At 42.8% G+C, this 25,815-nt stretch overlaps 1 protein-coding gene across 1 annotated transcript in view; it reads right to left on the reverse strand.

Annotated features, from left to right (window-relative positions):
* Positions 1-25,815, reverse strand: part of APMAP (adipocyte plasma membrane associated protein) — a 54,147-nt gene that overhangs the window by 5,705 nt on the left and 22,627 nt on the right. The window contains exons 2-8 of the mRNA XM_058286784.2: positions 17,214-17,330; positions 8,665-8,780; positions 6,388-6,480; positions 4,876-4,992; positions 3,673-3,847; positions 1,974-2,108; positions 1,400-1,592 (exon numbers count right to left, since the gene is read on the reverse strand). Of these exons, the coding sequence (XP_058142767.1) occupies positions 1,400-1,592; positions 1,974-2,108; positions 3,673-3,847; positions 4,876-4,992; positions 6,388-6,480; positions 8,665-8,780; positions 17,214-17,330 (946 nt within the window). The remainder of the gene's footprint in view (positions 1-1,399; positions 1,593-1,973; positions 2,109-3,672; positions 3,848-4,875; positions 4,993-6,387; positions 6,481-8,664; positions 8,781-17,213; positions 17,331-25,815) is intronic.

Here is a 25,815-nt window from a genome sequence, read left to right on the forward strand (position 1 = left end):
ATGTACAAAAATTTAACTCAAAATGGATCAACAACCTAAATGTAAGAGCTAAAACCATAAAACTCCTAAAAGAAAGCACAGGGAACATCTTTATGATATTGAATTTGACAATGAATTCTTAGATCTGACACCAAAAGCATGAGCACTAGAGAAAAAATAGATAAGCTGGACGTCATCAAAATTCAAAACATCTATCCACCAAAGGATATTTATCAAGAAACGGAAAAGTGAAAAAAATGGGAAAAAATAATTGGAAACCAATTAATATCCAGAATATATAAAGAACTCCTACAACTCAACAACAAAAAGACAAAATGACCCAATTTAAAAAGGGCAAAGGACTTGAATATACATTTCTCCAAAGAAGATATACAAATGGCCAATAAGCACATGAAAAGATATTCAAAATCATTTGTCATCCAGGAAATGCAAGTCAAAACTCCAATGAGATACCATTTTACATCCATTAGCATAGCTATAATGAAAGACAGATAAAAAGTCTTGGCAAGGCTGTGAGGAAATTGGTACCCTTGTACACTGCTGGTGGTAGGAATGTAAACTGGTGCAGTTTTTGTGGAAAACAATTTGAAAGATCCTCAAAAATTAAACACAGAATTACCATATGACCCACTCTTAGGTATATACCCCAAAATAACTGAAAACAGACTCAAACACATACTTGCACAGCAATGCTTATAATAGCATTGTTCACAAGAGCTAAAAAGTAGAAGCAACCCAAGTGTTCAAAAACTGATGAATGGATCAACAAAATGTGGTATATCTATACAATGGGAGATTATTCTGCTGTAAAAAAGAATGAAGTTTTGATACAAGTGATAACAAGGATGAATCCTGAAAACATTATATTGAGTGAAATAAACCAGTCACAAAAGGACAAATATTGTATGATCTCACTTATATGAACTTTTTAAAGTAGGCAAATTCACAGAAACAGAAAGCAGATTACATGTTACTAGGGACTGGCCAGGGAGGGAGAATGGGGAATTATTGCTTAATGGGTAGAGTTTCTGTTTGGGGTGATAAAAAAAAGTTTTGGAAATATTGGTGAAGTTTGCACAACCTTGTAAATGTAATTATGCCACTGAATTGTACACATAAATAAGGTTAAAACAGCAACTTTTGTGTTACTTATATTTTCCCACAACAAATTTTTTTTAAAAACCCAGAAAGAAGGAAACACAAAAGAAAAAAAAAAAGGAAAGGGTGAACCCCAATGGTTCAGATGTTTAAGTTTACATTTCAGGCAGAAGAATGAAATGTGTTTTTTAAAGTAGTCTTTAAAAATATTAAATATTTAAGCAGAACCAGAACTTTTAGAACTAAAGATCAAAAAAGATCATTACTAGAATCATTTTGGATTTGTAGTTTTTATAGTTACCGTAAAAATTATTCTTTTAATCCAGGGTCTCTCGGATAAGAAGTCCAACATAGAAAACCCAGGGTTAGAGCGGACCGTCGACATGCCGACCCAGTAACCCCCAGAACTGCTGGGACGGATGTTGTCTGGAAATCCAGGCAGGTTCTCCACAAATATGTCTGCCCCTCCCTTCATCAGGCCGGACACGTAGAATCTGAAAAATTCACCCAAACAGACGCTCAACAATAGCCCCATTTGAAGGAAGAGGCTGGCCAGAAACAAGAATAAGTACACCCATCGTGAAGGAGGAATAGCTTAGAGCTCAGAGGGCCTGTGGGCCAAGGACAGGTGCACTGGCAGGGTGGGCACTGGCCCACACAGTGGGAAATGAGGCCTGGATGGCACGCCTGTGTTCAGTCCAGCTGCTGGCACAGACTGCCACTGACAGGCTGTCTGAGAGGTGAGAGAAAGGACACAGCATGGCCAGCAATCATCCGAGGAGGGCCCTGTGCATCTTAGATCTCGGGCACCAGTGCTGACCAGCACACCCAGCCACAGCAAGCCCCAGCGAGCCCCACACCACCACCACACGCACCTCCTGATCCTGGCCATGGTTGTTTCTGCCACCAAGACAAAGTCCTCTGCAGGAGAGAGCTGGACTCCATTAGGGAACTGCAGCTGGTCCAACAAAACCTTCACCTCCTTGGTCATAGTATCATACTCGAGCAGGCTGCAGGACACCAGAAAGGAAGGGTCACAAGCAACCCATGGAAGATGCCTCTGCCTCACACAGGAATCCCCAGGCCCTCTGAGGTCTCTGCTCGGACACGCTCCAGGCTGGCCTTTGAGGGCCCTTCCCATCCAGAGCAAATCAACAGCAGTCTCTTCCAGGGGACCCGAATGGACAGTTCTCACTGACCTTGGGAGTGGACTTCAGCCTCACAGGAGCCCACTTCAGAGGGGTGACCTGACACCTAGGCCTGCACAGACCACCTAGAACCACCGCCATGGCTGTACCAGCCAGAAACCAGCTGTCCTCAGAAATGCCAGGTGGAGTACCCCCAACTTCTGCCAGCACACACCTCCTTGGGGAATACACACCCTATCCCCTGGCAGCACAGTTCTATTTCAACGTGCTCCTATTTCCCTTAGAGAGGAGGGCCATGTGGGCCCTCTCTCTGAGGCCTCTCAGAGGCGGGGGCAGCAAGCTCAGCTGTGTGTGGGGATTCTAGCAGGGCCCAGCCTGCAGCTGCTGCCATCAGTGCCATGCAAGTAGAATGAACTTGAACTGCAGCAACAGGCAGGAGAGCCCCAGAGTGGCCACAACATGCTATGTTTCTGAGCAGGCAAGGTCCTGTTTGAACAGACAGAATCAGCAACAAATGGCTCCAAAGATCTCTCATTGTGCACCTCTTTGACACAGTTACAAATGTGGTCTCTTGCGGGATGGTTTCCCACATGAAGACTGCCCACTGAACAGGAAGGAAGCAGCTGAGGGGCCAGACCCAGCTCCATCCCTGTCACATATACTGTTTGTGGCAGAAAAAACAAGGCTTCCTCTCCCTCACTGACACCTAAGAGTCTGACTGCTATCCTACCCACACGATTTGCCCACAGACCCAACGGCCCACTACACTCAGCTTATCAATCTTCACAATGTTCAAAATCCCATGTCCTCCCTCTGGGTACAGCCTCAAAGGTCCGCCTCAAGCAGAGAGGACTAGGACAGAAGAGAGACCAAAGGGGCAGTCCAGAGTCTGGGGGACTCCACACACACTACCTAGAGCCACCAAGAAAGCACCTGTTTTTCTCCCTCCCTGAATATCCCCACACTAAATTCCCATCCACTCTCCTAGGAGGCTGCCCCAGGGTGATGAGGCTCAATGAGCCCCTCTCCCCAAGCCCAATCAAATCAGAGTGACTGAAACAGTCAAATACCACACCCACACATGCAGAAGGCCCACCCCAGAAAGAGGGGGCAATTGTAGTGGTGGGCTGAGGGACTAGGTAAACCACTGATATGAAAACCCTTAAAGGGACATTAGTCACATGGAGAAAAATATTTATACAAATCCTATTTAATTTCATTTCTTCAAAGAGAAGATGAGAACAACTTGCTTTATTTTATTATATCCATCACCTGTTCCCAGAAGCCCAATATTAAGGTCTTATCTTGAAGGTTGAACTACTAGGCTCAGAAGCACTTCAGTGATCCCTAGTTGTAATAAGCTGTGCTGGAATTAGCCTGCCTGGATGATTATTTACCTGAATAGGAAAAAGAAACAAATACTTACCGGCCATCATCTGTTCCCTCCATAACCAAAAGCAGATAATCTCGTCTTTGCCATTTGCTGCTAGAATCTGTGAAATAAATTTTCCTCCCATCCTTAGTTATTGTTAGGTCATTGACAAAGGACATTTTCTTTCCCTCAATAGGCATATCAGAAGACAACAGCAGTTTCACTTCACCTGAGTTGTAAAACAGGAAAGAAAGGAAGTAAGGAAGGAAAAACTTGCCGTGATTCTAAGAACTTGTTTCTCAATCATTTCAAATTAGCAATCAGTCTCATTTGATTTAAAAATAAAAAATAAGCTTCTCCAACTCATATTCCAAATGATTCATTCCTACTTAGGGTAAAAAATAATATGTAATCTGTTTGGTGATGAATTTTTGGAGACTAACTTGATTAAAGGCAAAACCTTTCTTCTAAGGATAAGGACCTTTTTCTTTTATTAAGGACAAATGACCTCAAAAATTTTTTTTAAGAGTCTTAGGTAAAAGGCAATTTAGTTCTGTTTGTTTGCTTGAGAGAAATAAAAAATGTTCCATTCATCTGCTTTTTAAATAAAGCAGTAGTGGTAGTAGTAAGTTTTAGAGTAAATGGACCTGAATGTTTGAATGCTGAGCTCTTGCCACACACAATCTCACTTAAACCCCCACAACAATGCTAGGAGGCAGGTGTTATTACCCTCTCCATGTGATGGATGAGGAGAGACTCCTCCGGAGCTTAAGCCTCCATCCAATGCAGCACATACAGGAAATATAACACTGAACTGAGGTGACACCATGACAGCCAGAGAAGAGAAATGGGAGGAGAAGTTAGAGAAAGAGAAAAGTGAAGAGAGATAGGCATGAAGGAGAAGGAAAAGAGAAAAGACAGAGGAAACAAACAGAAAACTGAGGTAGAGAGAAAAATGTAGAAAAATAAATATAGAAGGACAAATTTTCATGCCCTAACATCCTCAAAATGAGCCCTTGTGAGACCCTGTGGCTGAAATGCACATGCCAGGAGAAGTGAGGGCAATGACCAAATGCAGTTGTGGTGTTTAGCACTAGCTGATATTGTAGATAATGTGTACAGTATGACTAATCAATGAAAAGAACTACTGGAGTCTCCAGCAGACTGTATTTAATGAATTCTATTAAAGCTGCTTATGCACATATAGTTGACAAGATCTGAATGCTTCACCAGAGGAAACACAATATTGTCACCTACGTTTCCAGGGATTTACTTCAAATAGTCCCTTGTAAGCATCAACCACAAAAAGGGTCCTGTTGGGCCCTGCCCGGATGCCCAAGGGTCTCCCACAAATAGGCTCATCATCTCGAGTTTCTAGAAGAATAAACAGACAAGAATAAACAACTCAGTGCCCAAATGCCTCTCATCTGTCCCTTCATAAATATATAATGCACTTTATTATAGAGATCAAAAGACAATGGCACAGGCCAGAACCCACCCATCTAGTATTCCAGCCCCCTCCTGGCTGTTGACCATCCAATGGGTCCAGAGGGACAAGTCGAACATGTGGATATATGCGTAGCAACCAGTACCCATGAATCATGTTCATAACAGCATCCTAAGTCTTTAACAGCTAACCCAGGAGCAAAATCAGGACCCAGGACCCAACTTCAAAATCTGCTCAGAAGATCGAGAGTTGGGAATTCCAGCCCTACAACCTGACCTAAACACTTCTACCTATCAGCATAAAACTGCTTTCTCTCCACTTGGCACAAAGAGACAGCTACTTTTTGAGTCCGTAGAGAATTCACCCACTCCACTACCCAAACTCTTTTAAACCTGTAGCAATAAATGTTTACAGCAGGGGTATTACAACAGAATGTTTACTGCAGGGTGCTTAGTGAAAGGGTGTCTATTGCAGGGTGCTAACTGTAGCATGCTTAGTGCAGGGATGTCTACTGCATGGTGTTTACTGCCAGTTTATTGCCAAAATATGGAATGAAAAAAGGCAAGTTAAAGAACCATAGGCACAAGATGATTCCATTAAATAAAACTGGGGAGAGGCTGGGGGAAGGGAGTCCATGAACAGAAAAGTATCTAAAAACCTATTTGCCAAAATGTTAATAGTAACATCTAAGAGGACTCTGGGGTGATTTTTACTGTCTTCTTTTTACCTTTGTGTTGTCTTGCACTTTACCAATAAAAATGCATCATTTTTACAGAAACATTGTAAACTATTAAAAAGTGTAACTGGTAACTAATGAAAAGTCTGTGGACTACTAGTTTTCAAACAGTGAAATTCATGTACTCTAGTTTTCAAAATTCCAAGTGTCTTAAGGTATTTCCACTCTGAGAGGCACTGCTGAAATTCCCATGTGGCCAATGCACCAATCATATTTGAGCATATGAGTAATGACAGAGCCAACTGCTTTTCTACTACAATATTCTGACAGCACCCACTAACCCTCTGTGAAGTTACCACAAAAGTGACCGTGGTTCTGAGAAGAATGGCAGGGTAGGGCCCACGAATAAGCTAGTGCTTTCACCACTGGGAAGCTGGGAAAGTTCAACGCAGGGGACTAGGCATCAGAATGTCCAGAGACCACACTGGCAGATTAAGCGCTCTTGGTACTACCCACAGCAAGTTCTACCTGTCAAAGATCAGGGGTTCTTTTGCTCAGGGTTTTGAGTGGTTTCCTGGGAAAAGTAGCCACACATGGTCTCCTGAGTAACTGAGGAGACACCTGCTCGTGGGCAGGGCCAACTTACTGCATGGGCCTGTTCCAAATCGGGCGATCGTCTCTACCTCACCATTTTCAAGTTTTACAACACGGCCATCTGCGGTACCAGTAAAGAGCACATCTGTTTGAAAAAAGGAGAAGGGAGTGAGAGTATTTCCAGGTTGGTCTACAGAGCTGAAACCATACCCCTCTTCTACAACAGAGATGGACTATGTTTTTCATCTCCATGAGGAAATGGCAGTTCTGAAGGGGAAGGTGTACAAGTAATGTCTGGGAATAAAAAATTCCATAGAACTTAGAGCAATTAAAAATGGCGGCAGGAGGTTCCAGTCAGTGGTAAAAACCAGGACAGTCTACTCCCAAAAGAAAGCATAGCCATCCTAAAGGCCTCAGCTGATGCCAGCAGTCAGGAGCACATGCTCAAATCTCCTCATGGCTATGGTTGCTGCTCATGCTGATTAGAGCCAACTAATGTGGAAGAATTTTCAGGAAGTCCTTTAGGATCAAATGGGGCATGTTAACTGGTGATCACTCTTCTAAGAGCTCTTCTGGGAGGCTAACCCCCTCCATGTCAGCACCTCACCAGCCACCCACCACAACTTCCAGGTGAGGCAGCAGCAGCAGGTCCCTGGGGCTTCCATGTGGCACACACCAGTCGGGGAACCAAAGCGGTCCCACTGTCCTTCTCAGAAATGTCACCCAGAAGATAACGGTGCCTTCCACATGAGTAAAGAGGAATAAAAAAGGCAAAGCCTGGCAACAAAGGATGATGAGAGGTCAGCCCAGGTGGACAGAGAGAAAACAGGAAGAACTTCTCTTAAAGAAGTAAAGACCACCAAATTACACTTTAACTCCTATAAATATCAATATCTGATTTTCCATCAGACAAAATTTATGGAGCTTTCCAATAAAATGGCTATTTCTTCTTAAAAGAAATAAAAAGTTCTATTAATAAATGGTCGACATGAGACCTGAAACAATCTTGACTTTGCCAAAATGACTGTGCAGAAATGCGCCAGGTCTTTGTTTCCATGTGAAACAACAGGGACAGGAACAAGAAAGTAGTCAAAAACAGTTGGAGGAGGAGCAGCTACTGATCTGCCTGAAAAAGAAATTTAGAAGCCTGGACACAGGCCTACCTTCATGTCACAGACACATACTGATATGTCAAATGATGAGGGGTATGTTGAAACAAGCTGCTCATAAAGCCTCACACCATTTTAAGCTTGCAAACCTTTCATTAGCTGTACTTTTTTTTTTAATAGTTTTCTTTTTTATTTAATAGTTGTTTTCTTTTTTTTTTAAAGATTTATTTTAGTTATTTATTACTCTCCCCTTCCCCCCTACCCCAGTTGTCTGTGCTCTGTGTCTATTTGCTGCGTAGTCTTCTTTGTCCACTTCTTTTGTCAGCGGCACAGGAATCTGTGTTTCTTTTTTGTTGCATCATCTTGTTGTGTCAGCTCTCCGTGTGTGCGGCACCATTCTCAGGTAGGCTGCACTTTCTTTTGCACTGGGCAGCTCTCCTTAAGGGACGCACTCCTTGCACGTGGGGCTCCCCTACGTGGGGGACACCCCTGCGTGGCACGGCACTCCTTGCACGCATCAGCACTGCGCGTGGGCCAGCTCCACACGGGTCAAGGAGGCCCAGGGTTTGAACCGTGGACCTCCCATGTGGTAGATGGACGCCCTAACCACTGGGCCAGGTCTGCCACCTAGCTGTACTTCTTAATTCCTATTTTAACAGAAAATGTCTTGCTCCAGATTGCTAGAGACTCAGTTAATAGAACCAGACCCGATTCTGGTTCTCAGATTTGGGCAAGTGTGAAGCAGATAGCCTTAACTGTAACCACCAACATGAGCTTAAAAAAAAAAAAAAAACATGGTAGAACTAATGAGGACCATTTGTCTTCATTTCAAAACCTGATATCTATACAAAGACAAACTGAGCTAATAAATAATTCATCCGTCAAGTAATATCTACTAACTTTTACAAATTAATTCATCATCAACGTCCACATTTTCCTTTCATTTTAATGGGCCTGACACTTTCAACAGAGACAAGGGCTCCACAGAGATAAGACAAAAATCACCCAGACCTCAAAGAGCACTGCACCTGGAAGCAGCCACTTTCAGAAAGAGCCTGCTGTCCACTACCCTCTTTCCACCTGAGTGAAGCAGGCCACCCAGGCCCCACCTGGAGTTGCAGGCCCACTGTGGCCGCTCCCACGGAGTCCATCCCTCACGGCAGCTGGCAGCCACGACGGTGCCTTAGAGCCACACTCTGCAGGTCCAGTCCTGGACTTACCCCCTATGTTGGCTATGGACTCTGGTCCAATTAGTTGATTTTCAAACAGTCTTTCCGCCTGTCGCAACTTCGTATTTGGTTGCAGAACACCAAGTAAGAAAGGAGGTTCTTTGAAGCTGTAAAATAATACAATTATAGGAATTGGTCTATAAAAACAAGATGAAGAAAATATTCCCTGAGGACCTATTACATACATAATACCCTGTTCTTTGATAAAGAAGGCAAATTCCAGTAATATCCTTGTTGCCACAAACACAAATGTTAAGGAAAAACCTGTCCTAGGAAATTAGAAAACTTTATAGTACAAAATAAATATGAAAATATAAATAAGCGTTAAGCCAGGCCTTTGTCCTTGGTGAATGATCAGCTCAGCAGTCACCTATCAATCATCTGTCACCAGGGAGGGCCCAGAGCTTCTGCTCACCCTCCATCCAACACCCACAGTCATTTTAAGCCCCTCACACCTTTCAACCTACACAACTCTAGGGTTATTTTCCAGCAGCAAGGTCCAATTGGGAAGGAAGGAAGCAGTGTCCATGTCTCACACTGCCAGGCCCCACCCAACCGCTAGCCTGGCTTCCTGCTTCACAGAGAAGACCACCCTCAGCTGGCCTTGCCACCTGCCTGGCCCTGGCCCTCTGCATGGTCCATCGGGCTTCTCTCTAGATCCACCCTCCCCTGGTTGCTAGTCCCCACCCCTCACACACTCATTCTCTTCTCTCCACCAGGTGTCATTCCCACCCATTGGGGCTACTTCTCCAATCCATCAGCAAATCCTGCTGATGCTACCTTCACAACAGCAGACACATACTGGAACCATGACCTCTGCTCTTAGCATAAGGGCATATCCTCTGCTCTTAGCATAAGGGCTTCCTGCCTCCTCCCTTCTGCTCCACAGCCTGGACTCAACACAGCAGCCAGCATGATCCTTCTGCAAATGAAACCAGATTACATCCTTCCTCTGCTCAGAACCCCATAGGACCAAGGGCCTCCCTTTTCAGGTCCTGCCCAACTGGCCCCATGACCTCACACCTCCTCTGCCAACCCCAGCTTGCTCCACTCCAGCAGACAGGCCTTCCTGGCCACTCCCTGAGCACACCCCACATCTCCATCTGCAGCCCTGTGTACTGGCAGCTCCCTCCCCTGGAATACTTTCTCCCGCACAGACCCCTGCCCAAGCCTCTTCTCCTCAGCGGGGCCTATTCTGACCACCCAAGGTCACCTTCACCCCCAACCCTTCTCCCCTTGCCCTGCTGATTTTTTCATAACACATGGCACCTTCTCACATGCTACTTTACTGACCTCTCTGTTACATTACAGTCCACCTGTCCCCACCAGGTCTTATGCTCCTCCGTGAGAGCAGGGATCTGTTTCTGTATTTGTCTCTGCTGCACCCCAAGCACCAGACCCCTACATGGCACCTAGAGGCTCCCCTGAGCAATGCTAAAAGGAAGTGCTCATAGGGAAGAACAAGAAAGGCCTCCAATTCCCGCCACCTGGCAGTCTCCCCTCTACCTGCCATGGCAGGAGAACCAAGAGCACCGGGTAGGCGGAGGCAGAAGAATGGAAAATGCTCTCTGCCCTGCCCATTCCCTGCCTTCTACGCAGAGCACTTCACTGCCCATCACCTCCTCTGCATCAGCACCTACTTTGGATACAGGCTAGCACCCTCCAATTTCAAGTTCCTCTCCTTCACTCTTGGTCCTGTCACCAGTTGTGGCTTCCTACCTGCTTTTAGGAAATCACTCCTGGCTTAACTAAGGAGCTTTATTTGTACCAGGGGAGAACAAGGAGGTACTTGTGGAAGTGCTCTATATGCTTTGGTGAAAGAGCATGGGCTATGGAGTTAGACATGGCTGGGTTCAAATTCTGACCTTGGGAAGGTAGTCTCTGCCACCTGTGCCTTGCCTCCTCCCCATCTCAGAGGTTACCATGTTCCAGGTTAAAACACAACCAAGCCCAGAAAGGCCCAGGACAGAGTGAGACACATGGGTATTCAGCCACTCCCCACCCTCCAGGTCCGCAGACTAGGCCTGATTCCTTCACACAAGAAGTGAAAAAAATATTTGTTCAATTAAACTAATCACTCTAGGATGCTCTGTCCCTGCCCATAGTGAGTCTGACTGTCCTCTCAGTAGAAACACAAAAAACTTATACAAGATGATGCAAAGGTGGACGGTAAGGTCCCTCTATATCCGCAGCAGGAAACCACCAGTGATAGGCAAGCACAGGCAGCCCTTGCCAGCAGCCAGGCCACAGGGAATTCTGTTAAAGTCAGCTGACACTGGTTCACTCTTAGCTGTGTCCTTTTTTTTAATGCAAATACGGGATTTCATGACCAGTTTCAAATTTTATCTTGTTTATCCCCGTATCATTTGCAGATCAGGATCATACTTTTAACCTTCCTCCTGAGATCAAACTTATTCAGTGTTCCTGTCAACTTCACCATCCTGGAAATATGAGAAGTCTCAACAATCCATGTGGCTAGGACACGGCCTGGTGGTCCACCATCCATGCAGACACCAGCTCAGGCATCAGCCATTTCAGTCTCACAGCCCACACTCACTCTGCAAAAGAACTCGACCTCTACCCGAAAAGAACAAAATTATTATTTCTCATAGAATATGATGTTCTAGTCATTTTTTAAAATATCTGTATCAGAAAAAGTAATTTTAAGGTCAAAACAATACAAGAGTGTTTTGAAAAACAGGTTTTGTTGCTAGAGTTTTAAAGGCCAACAGGATAGTACTTCTACCAGCAGTTGACAGCAATTATAGTACTATCAGAAGTATACATTTTGCTACCAGGGTAAAACTGTAAAACTCAAAGATAACAAATAAAAAAGAGGAACGTTTGTGGGCGGTCAGGGCTGGGTGGAGGCAATAGAAGCACAATGAATAAAACTAAGAAGGGTCCAAAAGGGACTGGCAGGGGAGGAAGAGACTGAGAGAAGCACAGTGCCCCACGCTCCCCGACCTCCTGCAGGAAAAAGACGTGGACCCGGGGAGGAAATGATTCTCAGAAACGCCTAGGAAAACCCTTTATCTATACAGGCCATCCCGGATGCCACCTGCAGCTGAGAAGGACAGACCTGATCTGTGCTTTCACGACCAGTGTCAATGACTACCATTCTGCTCACATCTCAGCATACCATCAGAACATACCCTGGCACCAAGGGACTATTACCAAGCATCAACTAGCAATGCATTTGGAAAAAGACCTTGGCCAAAAGGGGGAAATATTAAATACAAATGAGTTTTTATGGCTAAGAGATTTCAAAGTAAGTCGGGAAGTCATCCAAGAGGTTATGTTTATGAACATCTCAGGAGGATCTCATTGACTGCCACAGTAAACACTGCTTCAAGCAGAAGTGCTCCTGAGGGACCTAGAGGCATCATATTAGTCAATTAAAGGGGTACTGGTGCAAAGTACAAGAAATCTGTTAGCTTTTATAAAGAATATTTAGGGTAAAAGCTTACAGTTATAAGACCCTACAGAGTTCAATTCAAGGTACCATAAGAGGTACTTTCTCACCCAAGTTAGTTGTCATATGTTGAAGCAAGATGGCAGGTAGTCTCTTCTTCTTAAGGACCTATAGGCCCAGCTTCTTCCCATCTCAGCTGTAGGCTGTCACAGGGCTCATCTCTCTTCCTGGGGCCACAGGATCAAAGTTTTCTCCTCTGGCATCTATGGAATTCTTTCTCTTTTCTCGTGTATTTTTTCTGTGTGTCTTCTTGAGTTAGTGGCAATTTACATAGCAAGAGCCAAGGGGACAGGAACTTAAACTGAGTTATACCCTAGTGAGATGGTCAAACCAGAGCCCTAATCTTAATTTAATAAAAGACATCTCAGCTGAATCTAATAAAAAAGGGTATCAAACCCAGAGGAACAGACCAGTTTACAAAAATTATCCTGATCTTGTTGGGGGGGGTTCACAAATAATCTCACACTGCCACAGACATCTAGATACTATAGGCAGGCAGACAGTCTCAGGAATTCAGCACCCTGCCAGTGGACCTTATCTTGGAATATATGTTCCCTAATGTTAACAGAGTTAGACTAATTTATAATTTCCCTATCCGTGGTTCTTCTGTCCCTTTTATCTGAACCTATAATTAGCACTATACTCAGTAAATATATGTTACAGAGACTTAAATCTTCAGTCTGTTCATATGCTGTTGAGCCCTGAATCTCAGCAGAGTTGCAACACCTACTCTCCAGTTCATCCTCCAGTTCATCGGACTCGCCCAGAACAACAAAAGGATATTATGGACAACTCCCATTCCAAAAAAACAGAGAGTATCTACAACTGCAAGCAAGCCTGTTCCATCCATCTGCCCCATGAGATCTAAGCCCCCCTCTCCATCAGAAACAGAGTGGGCATCACCATCCTAAAATCCTCAAGACTGAGGAATAAACAAACATAAGAGGGGAATGCAACTATGGACTAAAGCAGACATTATTATTCTAGCAATGGAAGAATTTGTAACATTGATATAAAGGCAGTGGTCACCAGATGTTCTGAGGGGAGGGAGAAGGAGGAATAGGTATAACATGGGGCATTTTTGGGACACTGGAATTTTTCTGAATGGCATTGCAATGACAGACACAGGCCATTATATGTTTTATCAAAACCTATAAAAATGTGTGGTACAAAGTGTTAACTATAATGTAAAGTATTGACCGTGGTTACTGGCAATGCTTCAATATGTGTCCATCAATTTTAACAAATGTACCAGAGTAATAAAACATGTTAATGGGGAAAAGTGTGGAAGAGGAACAGTATATGGGAATCCCCCTATATTTTTTTTTTGGTGTATTATTTATGTAATCTAAAGCTTCTATAAAAATAAAATAATAAAATAAAATACATACCCTGAAGGCACTGTCAGACATTCTATGGAAACCATCTGTCCATACATGCTGTCTATGACATTCCTCTAAGCTTCCAAACAAGGAAAGGAAAAGGAAGGTCCTTGGTAGGGAAAGCTTTTGGTAAAGGCCTGCAGTCTTCCTGCTGACTTTGCTCTCTAAGCTTCACACTCTGAATCTGCCCCAGTAGGGTCTCAGCCTTGCTCCCTGTGGCCCCCAAAAGTCTCCTGGTCTACCTCTTCTCTGACTTCTTAGAGAATCCTAACCACATCTAAGATCTCACAGCAAGGTTGTTTAGCTCAAAGGCCCTTCCATCAGCTGGATGCCCATCCCTTCCCACCTGTTTGGCCTGACTCCTGTTTATCATCATGACTTCACCCTCCTAGTGGAGAGAGATGATCGAGGCAGAGCAGAATTTGGTGACTCTGCTCTTCTGTCATCATGTTGTATCATTTGTCCCAAAAGAGTGAGTCTCTTCCTTGCTCTTTTCGCTCTGGACAAAGCTTTCAAGAGGTCCTTTTGTCTGCTGCCATTCACATCCTTTCCTAAACCTCAGTGCATTCCTAGTCTGACACTCTGTGCCAGTCTTTTGCTTTGCTCTTCATTTTCCAGGCCCATCCTTCCAATACCAGAATAAGTCATTCATGGAATCAGAGGCTCAAGAGAGCTCTGTCAGACACACGGAAGTCGCTAGATTTCTCCCCCTTCCCTCTTCATCAGCTCTCCTGTGACTCCACAGACAGAATCCACTTTTTAGAACCTCATATCTTCCTTGGGTCATGTTTCCTTTCAGTTTTTGGTCAGGGGATGTATTAGTCAGCCAAAGGGGTGCTGATGCCAAGTACCAGAAATCTGCTGGCTTTTATAAAGCATATTAATTTGGGGTTAAAGTTTAGTTACAAGGCCCTAAAGAACCCAACTCAAGGTCCCTTTCTTACCAAACGCTGTTGCCACGTATAGAAGCAAGATGGCAGGTGATGCCTGCCAGGGTTCAACCATCCTGTTTCCTCTTAAGGCTCCATGGATACAGCTTCTTCTCTCAGCTGTAGGCTAGCATAGGAATGGTCTCTCTTCCCAGGGCTCATTTCTTTCCAGGCTCACCTGCTCTGTTCTCTTCACAACGTCAGCTATAAACTACGATGCGAATGGTTCATCTCTTTTCCTGGGGTTTCTGCCATGACTATGGAGCTGTCTATCTCCCTCTGTGTATCTTCTCTGTGTGTTTCTACTTCTGTTCTTGACTGAGTGTCCATCTATATAGCCCACCAAGGGGGTGGGGACTCAATCTTGCATACCCTACGACATGATTGAATCAAAGTAAACTTAAAGCCTTTGAACTTAACACAATCAAAGCATATCAGGCCAGAGAAACAGACCAGTTTTCAAACATAATCAATATCTCTTTTTGGAATTAATATCAAACTTCCACAAGGGCACACACCTATTCCTCCGAATGCTTTCACTGCTCTTTCCACAAATAAATTCATTTTTAAATTATGGAAATTGAAGTTTTTCAGTCACTTAAGCTCTATCCCTCCCTTGGCAACTCAAAAACTCTCTCCTCAGCTACTTTCCTCTTTCCTTCTTCTATCTGCATAAGTGTCTCCTCTTTTGCAAAGCTAACTCCCTTACCATGCTTTGACCCCCAGCTGTTCCACTCAACCTGCCTTAGCCAACTAGATTATCCAAAAAGGCTCTGGGTCAGTTTCTACTCAGGGTGGACTAAGCCCATCCTTCTACATGCTGAGAGGGGTTGGCAGGAGAGAGGACCCTCCCCTAACACATCTAAGGAGCCCCTGAGGACAATGACTCACTATGCTGGGGCATGCCCTGGCCCCTTCAAGAGAGATAACCCGTGGGTTCTTAGGCCTAGCCTAAATTGCAGATGTTATATGCATCCTTGTAATTAGACATGGTTCTTGGCTGAGGTTTTAATATCTTACATGGACTAACTCATTTAAAATAAACTTTAGGGAAGCAGACTTGGCCCAAAAGATAGGGTGGCCTCCTACCACATGGGAGGTCCACGGTTCAAACCCCGGACCTCCTTGACCCATGTGGAGCTGGCCCACGCACAGTGCTGATGCGTGCAAGGAGTGCCGTGCCATGCAGGGGTGCCCCCTGCGGAGCGGAGCCCCACGCGCAAGGAGTGCGCCCCATAAGGAGAGCCGCCCAGCATGAAAGAAAGTGCAGCCTGCCCAAGAATGGCGCCACACATACGGAGAGCTGACACAACAAGACGACACAAGAAACACAGATTCCCGGTGCTGCTGCTAAGGATAGAAGCAGACACAGAAGAAGACACAACAAGTGGACACAGAGAGCAGACAACTGGTGGGGTGGGGGAGGAGAAGGGGAGAGAAATAAATAAAAAAATAAAATAAATCTTCAAAAAAATAAAAAATAAATAAATAAATAAATAAATAAAATAAACTTTAGACAACTTCGCCTCCCTTGGCAGTTTCAACGGAAAATGTGAACTTACTTAGATTGTATAACCCTCTTTAAACCAGTTCTACATCAATACCATAAGTCATCACAACTAAAAGCCTATGTTAAAGCCTATAATATAACCAATATTACAGTTATATAACAGTACAGGCATAAAGATATCTCATGGGGCCCCCAGGTGTATACTACTTTTTTCTAGTTGTACTGGACAGGGTTACTCAGGGATTTCCATTGGCAAAAGGTAACTTAGGAAAAACAGAACACTCATCACAGGTTTGAGAAAAAAAAAACAGTTGCTGATAAAATTTAAACAAGGTAAAAAAACTTAACCTCCATTTGTGGGTACTTTTGCCACTTCAAATAAATTGAGGTTAAACTATATCTCTACTACTTAAGCTTCTCTTCAACGTAGATTTTTGGTTTTGGTTTTGGTTTTGGTTTGTACAGTCTCCCTTCTGGAACAGTGACATGGCCCACACCATGTGCGCATCCTATGTGGCATCTAATCTAATCCAACATGAGGACTTGGGCACTAAAGATACCACAAAACTTGATTTCTCATAGTAAACTGCCTTTAAGACCAGATTGATTTAACTGCCCTCTCTTCCCTAGAAGTAAGGTAGGTCATGACATTTGAGGCAGGCTAGAACAGGGATCTGAGGGGAAAAAAAGGGAGGCAGGGGAGAGTGCCATAGGAAAGCACTAGGATGACAAGGACATAACAATTCTGTGTCCTGCTCAAAGGCACCCATCTTTGTCTGTGCCTGATAATGGAAAGTCCTGCCAACAAGGGAGGAGTCAACTACCTAAGGACAACTTTCTGAAGACAAATGACAACTAGAAGCCCATTCGTACCCACTCAGGCTGGCAGACACTCAGAACCAATGAAAAAGTTATGTTTCCAATCCTTCTTTTGCATACTCAAAACCAATGAGAATGTTGCAAATCACAGAGGGATCGGGGAGAATTAATAAGGCCACAGCTCCAGCCCCAGCCTCAGCTCCATGGTGCATCTCACCCTTGAGCACTCCGGCACTCAAGTGTGTACTCACATCAGGACTCAAGTGTGTACTCTCTAGCTTTCTTTCACTTCCCATTATATCCTTTACTCGCTTGCTTAATCTACGGTGCATCCTTGAACTCCAACCTGCAAAGTGGCCAAGAACCTGGAAACTACATCTGGCAACACATTTTGTCAAGCAGCCCCATACCCCCAAGCAGCTCACCTGAAAGGTTGTGGGTCAATGGGGGAGTCCAAAAGCAGCATGGCACCGAGCAGGGGCACGGTAAGAGAGACAGCAAGCATCAAGAAGGTCGCTCGGAAAACTCGGCCACTGAAGGAGCTGCCAGAAACGAAACACAAAAAGGGCCTCAGCAAAGGCTGACACCGTGACAAGCTCGGCTGTCTTTAAAGCCAGTACGTAAGAACTCTCTTCCAGTGTCCCTAATACACAGTCACCACCCCCTGGGGCTTAAGATTAAACTTTATCATTATATGCTAGGATTGGCAAACACACCTTTGCTCTCTTGGAAAATCTTCCAACTTTAGGGGACACACTGATCAGATATTTTCCAAATAGGACAAAGGGCCATATCGTAAGTCTTCTAGCAGAGTTTTAAAAAGGGCAAACTCACAGAATTAATGAACACTAAAAGTAATGGGAGTAAAACAACTAGATACCACTACACCCCTATTAGAATGGTTAAAAATCCAAAACACTGACAACACCAAATGCCAGCGAGATATGGAGGAACAGGAACTCTTATCCATTGCTAATGGAAAGGCGAAATGATATAGCCACATCAGAATACAGTTTGGCAGTTTCTTACAACCAACAATCACATTCCTAGGTATTTGCCAAATGTAGACTATGGACATTAGTTAATAACAATGTATCAGCATTGGTTCATCAATTTTAACAGACATACCACACTAATACAAGATGCTTAATAATAGGGAAATTGGGGGGGTGTATTAGTCAGCCAAAGGGGTGCTGATACAAAATACCAGAAATCTGCTGGGCATTATAAAGGGTATTTATTTGGGGTAAGAGCTTACAGATACCAGGCCATAAAGCATAAGTTATTTCCCTCACCAAAGTCTATTTGGAACAAGATGGCTGACAATATCTGCAAAGGTTCAGGCTTCCTGGGTTCCTATGTTCCTGCGCTTGCTTTTCTCTGGGTTCAAGGTTCCTTCCTTCCTGGTGCTGGCTTCTCTTTCCTCTGGGTGCTGACTTCCTGGGTCTCCAGCATCAAACTCTAACATCAGAAATCTCCAACTTTGTTCTTCACCATGCTTTTTATCTGTGAGTCCCCACCCACTAAGCCGTGGGGACACAATGCCCTAATCATAACTCAAGCACGCCCAGGTACAAATCAGATTAAAAGCATAATCCAGTATTTCTTTTTGGAATTCATCAGTTATATCAAACTGCTGCAGGGGGGGTAGAGTGGCAGGGGAGAGTATATAGGAACTTTCTTTTGTAAACCTAAAACTTCTCTAATAGTCTATTTTATTTAAGTAATGGCAAAAATATTTTCAATGATGCAGGGGATATGCACTCATCTACAGAGAAGGCAGCTGTTTCTCAGGTACCTACTTTCCCTGACTTGGGCTCAAAGCAGTAACAATTAGTATCTGTGAATCCCTAACATTTCTCAGGTTTTATGGATTAAAAAGGGGGGAGAAAATTTGATGAAGTAAATGGAAGCATGACAACTGCTTGATTTTCCAATTTACCAATCATTTTGCAGATCACACTTTCAAGAATCCATAAGAAAATCCCAGCTCTTTCCCCTGGTGTAAGTCTAACAAAGACTGACAATTGTTCGCATAGAATTATAAAATTACAATTCTAAATCATCACTACTAAATCCTTGGGAAAAATATCTGAAAGATGCCTTGGGAATTTTGAGTGAAAGTTTTTGGATAAATGACCAATAGTGACTGAAATTTCTCTCAGCCAATCCTCACATATTTTACTATCATCTGATATAGGAGTCATGTGATAAACAAGTGAGATCATTTAGTTTACTGCTAAGTAAGGATCATTACTTGTTTATATTAATTGCATGCAAATTTCCTAAGCACTAGACATTAACTTAGAGCTGGGGGTTCTGGTCAACCAAGAGAGTATTGTAGAATGCTCCAGGGTTCCGTCTTTAAACAAGCAAAAACTAGCAGAGCCATCTTCCTCAGAGCTCTGGAAAACAGCTAGAGGCTTGCAGTAACATGGCCAGCACCATCTCAAAGAAAATGCAACTTACAAAAAAAAGTTAGGAGAGGCTCATAGCACTCTTGCTGACCACTTCCCCAGCCCTCTCTGCTGCAGTATGGATCTGGTTTGTACTATTAATGTGGGTCCCTGAACTTGTTCTGGAGGAATCAGAGTAACCCCTTTGTGCATACTGGGGAGACTGTATGTCAATACCACTCTATCCCATGACAGTCTGAAAGACTAAAGATAGGGCATTGTCTCTAACTTGCCTTCTCAAAACTTGCCCTGCAGGCAGAAGCAGCTTGGTGACAGAAAAAGATTGATTAGAAACAATTAAATTGAAATAGCCCAGGCAAAGGATTATCAGCTTTAAGACATGCAAAAGACCACCCCAGGAGAGGGAAGAAGTCTGTTTCAAAGGAAGTAGCAATTTGGATCCCTACAAACAACGGAATACCTAAAGCCATAAGTGCATGTCCAACTAACAGCCAGTTTACAAAGACTGTGAAGGTTGTTTTATTTTTTAACTTTTTTTAATAGCTTGTGCCTTCGAGGAAATCTCTGCTATATCACTAGCTAGAAACAAATTTAAGTACAGACAGCTCAAAGATTAAATTTCAAATTTAAATTGTCAAATGCCAAAGATGAGTGAGTTCTGAAAGCTACAAGAGAAAAGCAACATGTCATGTACAAGGGAGCCCCAATAAGATTAAGTGCCAACTTCTCATCAGAAACCATGGAGGTAAAAGGTAGTGGGATGAAATACTTAAAGTGCTGCAAGAAAATAACTGTCAACCAAAAATTTTATATTTGGTGAGAATGTTTTTCAAAAATGAGGGAGACAACTAGCAAGACAGCATCAGAGTAAGGAGCTCCTGCTCTTGTTACAGGGCAATTAGTAGTCACCCAGAGCTATCTAAAGCACCTGTTTGGGGATGCCAGGAAATCAGAAGTGTTCTGCAACATCCTTGAAAGGATGGGAGGAGGAGACTGCTCATCTGCAGAGAAGATTTGAGTAGAGCACTCCACACAGAAGAGGCCAGTGCCCATCCTCCACTGGCAGTGCAAGCTGCCTTGGGAGCTATTCCGTGGCTGGAACTGGAAGCACCATTTCCCAGGAACAGGGGCGGGGGGTGGCGGCGGAGGAACGGGTGAGCACCAACTTTGGCTGCTGAGTAGTAAATTCAGTTGGCTAAAGTTTAATCCTAAAAATAGCTGAAGTTTGAATCTGTCCAAGTTGGAAAGAGGCTCATAGCTGCCATTTTAACTTCACCACCAGCATGAGGGGAAGCAAGGCTGACTGAAAATCCCAATGCTGGTAGGAACCGGCTTCTTTTCAACCAGATTGGACTGCAGCTCTTGCCCAAATCCCAGGCCCACCTCTGGCAGGGAGGACGGTGGTGGGACCTGCACCAACCTCTCTGAGTAAGTGCAGGTACATTTGGCCAGCACAGACTAAATAGTCACAAGTCTACCTGAGCAACAGGTGGACCCACAGAGCATAGATTGCTACCCATACCTTCAACTCTATCCCCTCCACAGGCAGGGGAGGAAGGGACAAGAAGTTTATCAGTCTCTCCAGGCAACTACACACACTAGTACTGTATTGTACTAAACAAAGTGAGGGACAGAGGATGTTTTAGTTTTCTAGCTGCTAAAACAAACCAGCTTACAACAGATTGGCTTAAAACAATGGGATTTTATTGGCTCACAGGTTTGAAGCCAGGAGAAGTCCAAATCTGAGATGTCAGCAAAGCGATATTTTCTTCACAAAAACAGTAGCATTCTGGGGTTGGCTGCTGGACAGCCTTGATCCTTGGGTTTTCTGTCACATGGCAATGCATGATGGCCTCTCTTGGCTTCTCCCTCCCTCTGACTTTCACTCTGCTTGTAAATTTAGGACCCCAATAACATGGATCAAAGCCCAACCTGATTCAATTGGGCCACACCTTAAATGAAGTAATATCTTGAAGAGATCTTATTTACAGTGGGTCCACACCTAATAGAACGCAGAACAAAACCAAGAACATGTCCAAACTAGGGTACACAATTCAATCCACAACAGTGTACAGAAACATAGCTTGTGTTTGCTATTTATATTCAGTTGGTGTCAAATCAAACTAGATTGTTATAAAGTCAGAAAGTTAAATTTAAGCCCCATTGTAACCACAAAGAAAATATCTGAAAAATATATAAGATAGAAATAAGAAGGGACTCAAAAGAGTAAAATAAATATGAAAGTAGGCATTAACAGAAGAATTGAGAGGCAAAAAATGCATAAGACTTACAAAGATCAAATAGCAAAATGGCAGAAGAAAGTCCTGCATTATCAAGAGTTACTTTAAATGTAAATAGATTAAACTCTCCAATCAAAAGACAGACTGGCAGAATAGAATTTTTTTAAAAAAGCATTACCCAACTTATGCTATTTCTAAGAGACTCCCCTTAAATTCAAAGAAACAAATAGATTGAAAGTAAAAGGATGGGAAAAAAAATTATGCAAACAAATAGTAACTAAAAGACAGCTAGGATAACTATACAGATATATCTCGTATTATGCTTCACTTTATTGCCCTTTGCAGATATGTATTTTTTATAAATTGAAGCTTTGTGGCAACCCTGCACCAAGCAAGTCTATTGGCACCATTTTTCCAATTGCATATGCTCACTTCAAGTCTCCGCATCACATTTTAATTAAGGTATGGACATTTTTAAAATATAATGCCATTTCACACTTAATACTTTTTATTTCAGCAAATTTTTTTATTTTTTTATTTTTTTAAAAATATACATAGATTACACAAAATGTTAATAGACTTTTTTATGTGCTGGGAAAACAAAAATTTGTGTGGCTCACTTTATTGCAACATATGTTTTATTGTAGTTAGTGGTCTGGAACCCAATCCACAATATCTGCAAGGTATGCCTGTAATAATATCAGATAAAATAGACTTTAAGTCAAAAAGTGTTACAAAGAACAAGAAACAACACTATATACTGATAAAGGGATCATTCAACAAGAAGAGATAACAATTATAAATATATATGTAGATTCGAAGAGGGCAAGATGGTGTCTGAGTAAGTACATGGTCTTCATCTCTCTTACAAAAGACCGGCTGTGTGGTGTCAGAGTCCTACTGGAGCAGGCTGTTTCAGGAACCTGCAGGGCGGGAGGTGTCTGGACATTGATCTGGAGAGACTGCAGCAGAATTGGTATTTGCTCAAGGTAGAACTGTGGGTTTCTAACACTGAACGCGGAAACCATGGGAAGGTAAATCCCTCTCCCCTAGGGCTAAGAGCCGTGGCATTCACTGAGAACTGCGGGTTGTGGGGCGGAGTCTCCAAGTCCCATGCCCCAAACGCGTGAACCCCCTGAATCCCTGCGACCCACGTTAAATACCCTGAGTCCACATTCTCCCTGGTCTCTGTTTCCCGAGCCCAGCACTCCTGGACATCCAGCATTGCCCTACCCCTCCAGATGTGGACTAACTCTGGAAGTGGGAGAGTTTAGGTGGGAGGTGCAGAGGGACCAAGGATTGTAGGTTCAATTTTCTGGTTCCCTCCTTTTTTATTGAGTTTGGAGGAGCTATTAGCTGACTTGGGGAGAGCCTAATAGAGAAGAGGCGAATCTGGTGAGAGAGCCCAATTTACCTAAATGCCCTGGGATAGGAAACTTGGTCTGGGAGAAGGTGGAGCCAGAAAATTAACCAGACCCCTTGTAGCACACCTAAGGGAGAGGGACACTAGGATGTGCTTAACAGGCTTCCAATGGCATATTTAGGGTTTCTGACAAGGGGTGGGTGCTCTCTCGAGAAATTAAGAGTCATTATTTCCTCAGGTGAGTTGGTTCACCAGGGACCCATTTGAATTTCCTACTGGAGCCCTCACACAGCCTTCCTGCTGCCTTGGGAGAGAAGGAAGTGAGGAAAAGAGAAAGAGGGAAGGTCAGACTCCTAAGCAGTTTATTCAATTGCAAAGAGGATTCTTTGTCTGAGGCCTTGTCTGGTCTTTTTTGTTGGTCTGTTTTCTTGTTTTCCTTCCTCTTTATCACTCCCACAGCCCTTCTTTTTTCTTTTTCTTTTTTCTCTCCTCTGTCTTTTATTTTTCTTCTCTTTCTCCTATTTTTCCCCCCTTTTTTCTTTTTTTATATTAGTGCTGCAGGCAACATTTCTTATTTGCTCTGCTTCCTCATCCTCAATTTTCTCTTTTCTGGGTGTTCTGATTTTGGTTTCCAATGCTATCCCCTTTCCTTTACATCATTCTCTCCCCCATCATTTATTGTTTCTCTTACATTTCACCTCTCTCTGTTTAACACCCAATATTTCTGACTTTTTATCTCTAAATACCATTTATTCAGTCCTTATGTTATTGTCCTCTCTTTTCTTTTTCCCTCTCTCCTGATCACACTGACCTTTTAATTCATAGTATATTCCTCCCAATATTCAGTTTAATATCTCATTATAGGTACTCCACTTTTTTACGGTTATAACTATACACACCTTCCATGAGTTCTATATCCATTCTCCTCGATCTCATATGGTTCTTCTGCTAACACTCACTATCAATACTATTATTCTATTTTTCTTTTCTTATCCCTTTTTCTTTGTCTGGACCTAATATTTTCCTTCAACAGAACTTAGCCAACAACAAGGAAATAGAAGAAGAAAAAAAAGTGAAAAAGAGAAGACTTAACAAGCACACAAAAACAACTAATTAAACGCCAAGGCTAGAATAAGAAGATAATCAACAGAATAAACCCAACAAGATAAAATGATGACCAGACAGCAACGAAAAACTACAGACCATATCAATAATCAGGAAAACATGGCCCAATACAAAGAACAAACTAAAAACCAGGAAAAGAAGTGGAACACCAAACAAGTAATTAAAGCTCTCAAAACATGTATCATGGACCAATTCAATGAAGTGAAGGAAGAGAGTAAGCATATTAAGAAAACATTTGGAGACCACACAGAAGAAACTGTGATCATGCACAAAAAGATCACAGAGATAATGGGGATCAATAGCACAATCCAAGAAATCAAAAATACACTCTCAGCAAATAACAGCAGATTTGAAGAGGCAGAGGAAAGAATTAGTGATGTGGAAGACAGTACATCTGAAATCAAACAGATAGTAGAATTAATTGATAAAAAGATAGAAAAAATCCAGCAGGGACTAAGGGACCTGAATGACAATGCAAAATGCACAAACATATGCATTATAGGCATCCCAGAAGGAGAAGAGAAGGGAAAGCGGACAGAAGGGGTGTTGGAGGAAGTAATGACTGAAAACCTCCCAAACCTATTGAGGGAGACGGATGTACATGTCCAGGAAGCACAACGCACCCCAAACAGCATAAATTCGAACAGGCCGACCCCAAGACATATATGTCAAATTATCCAATGCACAAGACAAAGAGAAAAGAGAACCATCACATACAAGGGAGGCTCCACCCAGGGCCAGATGGCTTCACAGGTGAATTCTACAAAACATTCCGGAAAGAACTGACACCAATCCTGCTGAAACTATTCCAAAACATCGAAACAGAAAGAACGTTACCCAACTCCTTCTATGATGCCAACATTACCCTAGTACCAAAGCCAAACAAAGACATCACAAGAAAGGAAAATTACAGACCAATTTCTCTAATGAACCTAGACGCAAAAATACTTAACAAAATACTTGCTAATCGTATTCAACAACACATTAAACGTATTATACACCACGACCAAGTGGGATTCATCCCAGGTATGCAAGGATGGTTCAACATAAGAAAATCAATCAACGTAATACACCATATAAACAGATTGAAGGAAAAAAATCACATGATTATATCTATTGATGCAGAAAAAGCATTTGACAAAATACAGCACCCTTTCTTGATAAAAACACTCCAAAAGGTTGGAATACAAGGGAATCTTTTGAACATGATAAAGAGTATATATGAAAAACCTAAAGCCAATATTGTTTACAATGGAGAAATCCTAGACTCCTTCCCTCTAAACTCAGGAACAAGACAAGGATGCCCACTGTCTCCGCTCCTATTTAACATTGTCTTAGAAGTACTTGCTCGAGCACTGAGGCAAGAACCAGAAATAAAAGGCATTCAAATTGGAAAGGAAGAAGTCAAAATTTCATTATTTGCAGATGACATGATCCCTATACATAGAAAACCCTGAGAGATCTACAACGAAGATTCTAGAACTCATAAATGAGTTTAGTAAAGTCGCAGGTTATAAGATCAATGTGCAAAAATCAGTAGCATTTCTGTACACCAATAATGAGCAAGATCAGGAGGAAATCAAGAAACAAATACCATTCACAATAGTAAATAAAAAAATCAAATACTTAGGAATAAATTTAACTAAAGAGGTAAAGAACTTATACACCGAGAACTATACAAGATTGTTCAAGGAAATCAAAGAAGACCTAAATAAATGGAAGACTATTCCTTGTTCATGGATAGGAAGACTGAACATTATTAAGATGTCTATCCTACCAAAACTGATCTACACATTCAATGCAATCCCAATAAAAATCAATGCAGCCTTCCTTAAGGAACTAGAAAAACTAACTATGAAATTTATTTGGAAAGGAAAGAGAC

This window comes from Dasypus novemcinctus, chromosome 24 (assembly GCF_030445035.2).
Source record: "Dasypus novemcinctus isolate mDasNov1 chromosome 24, mDasNov1.1.hap2, whole genome shotgun sequence".
NCBI classification, from domain to species: Eukaryota; Metazoa; Chordata; class Mammalia; order Cingulata; family Dasypodidae; genus Dasypus; species Dasypus novemcinctus.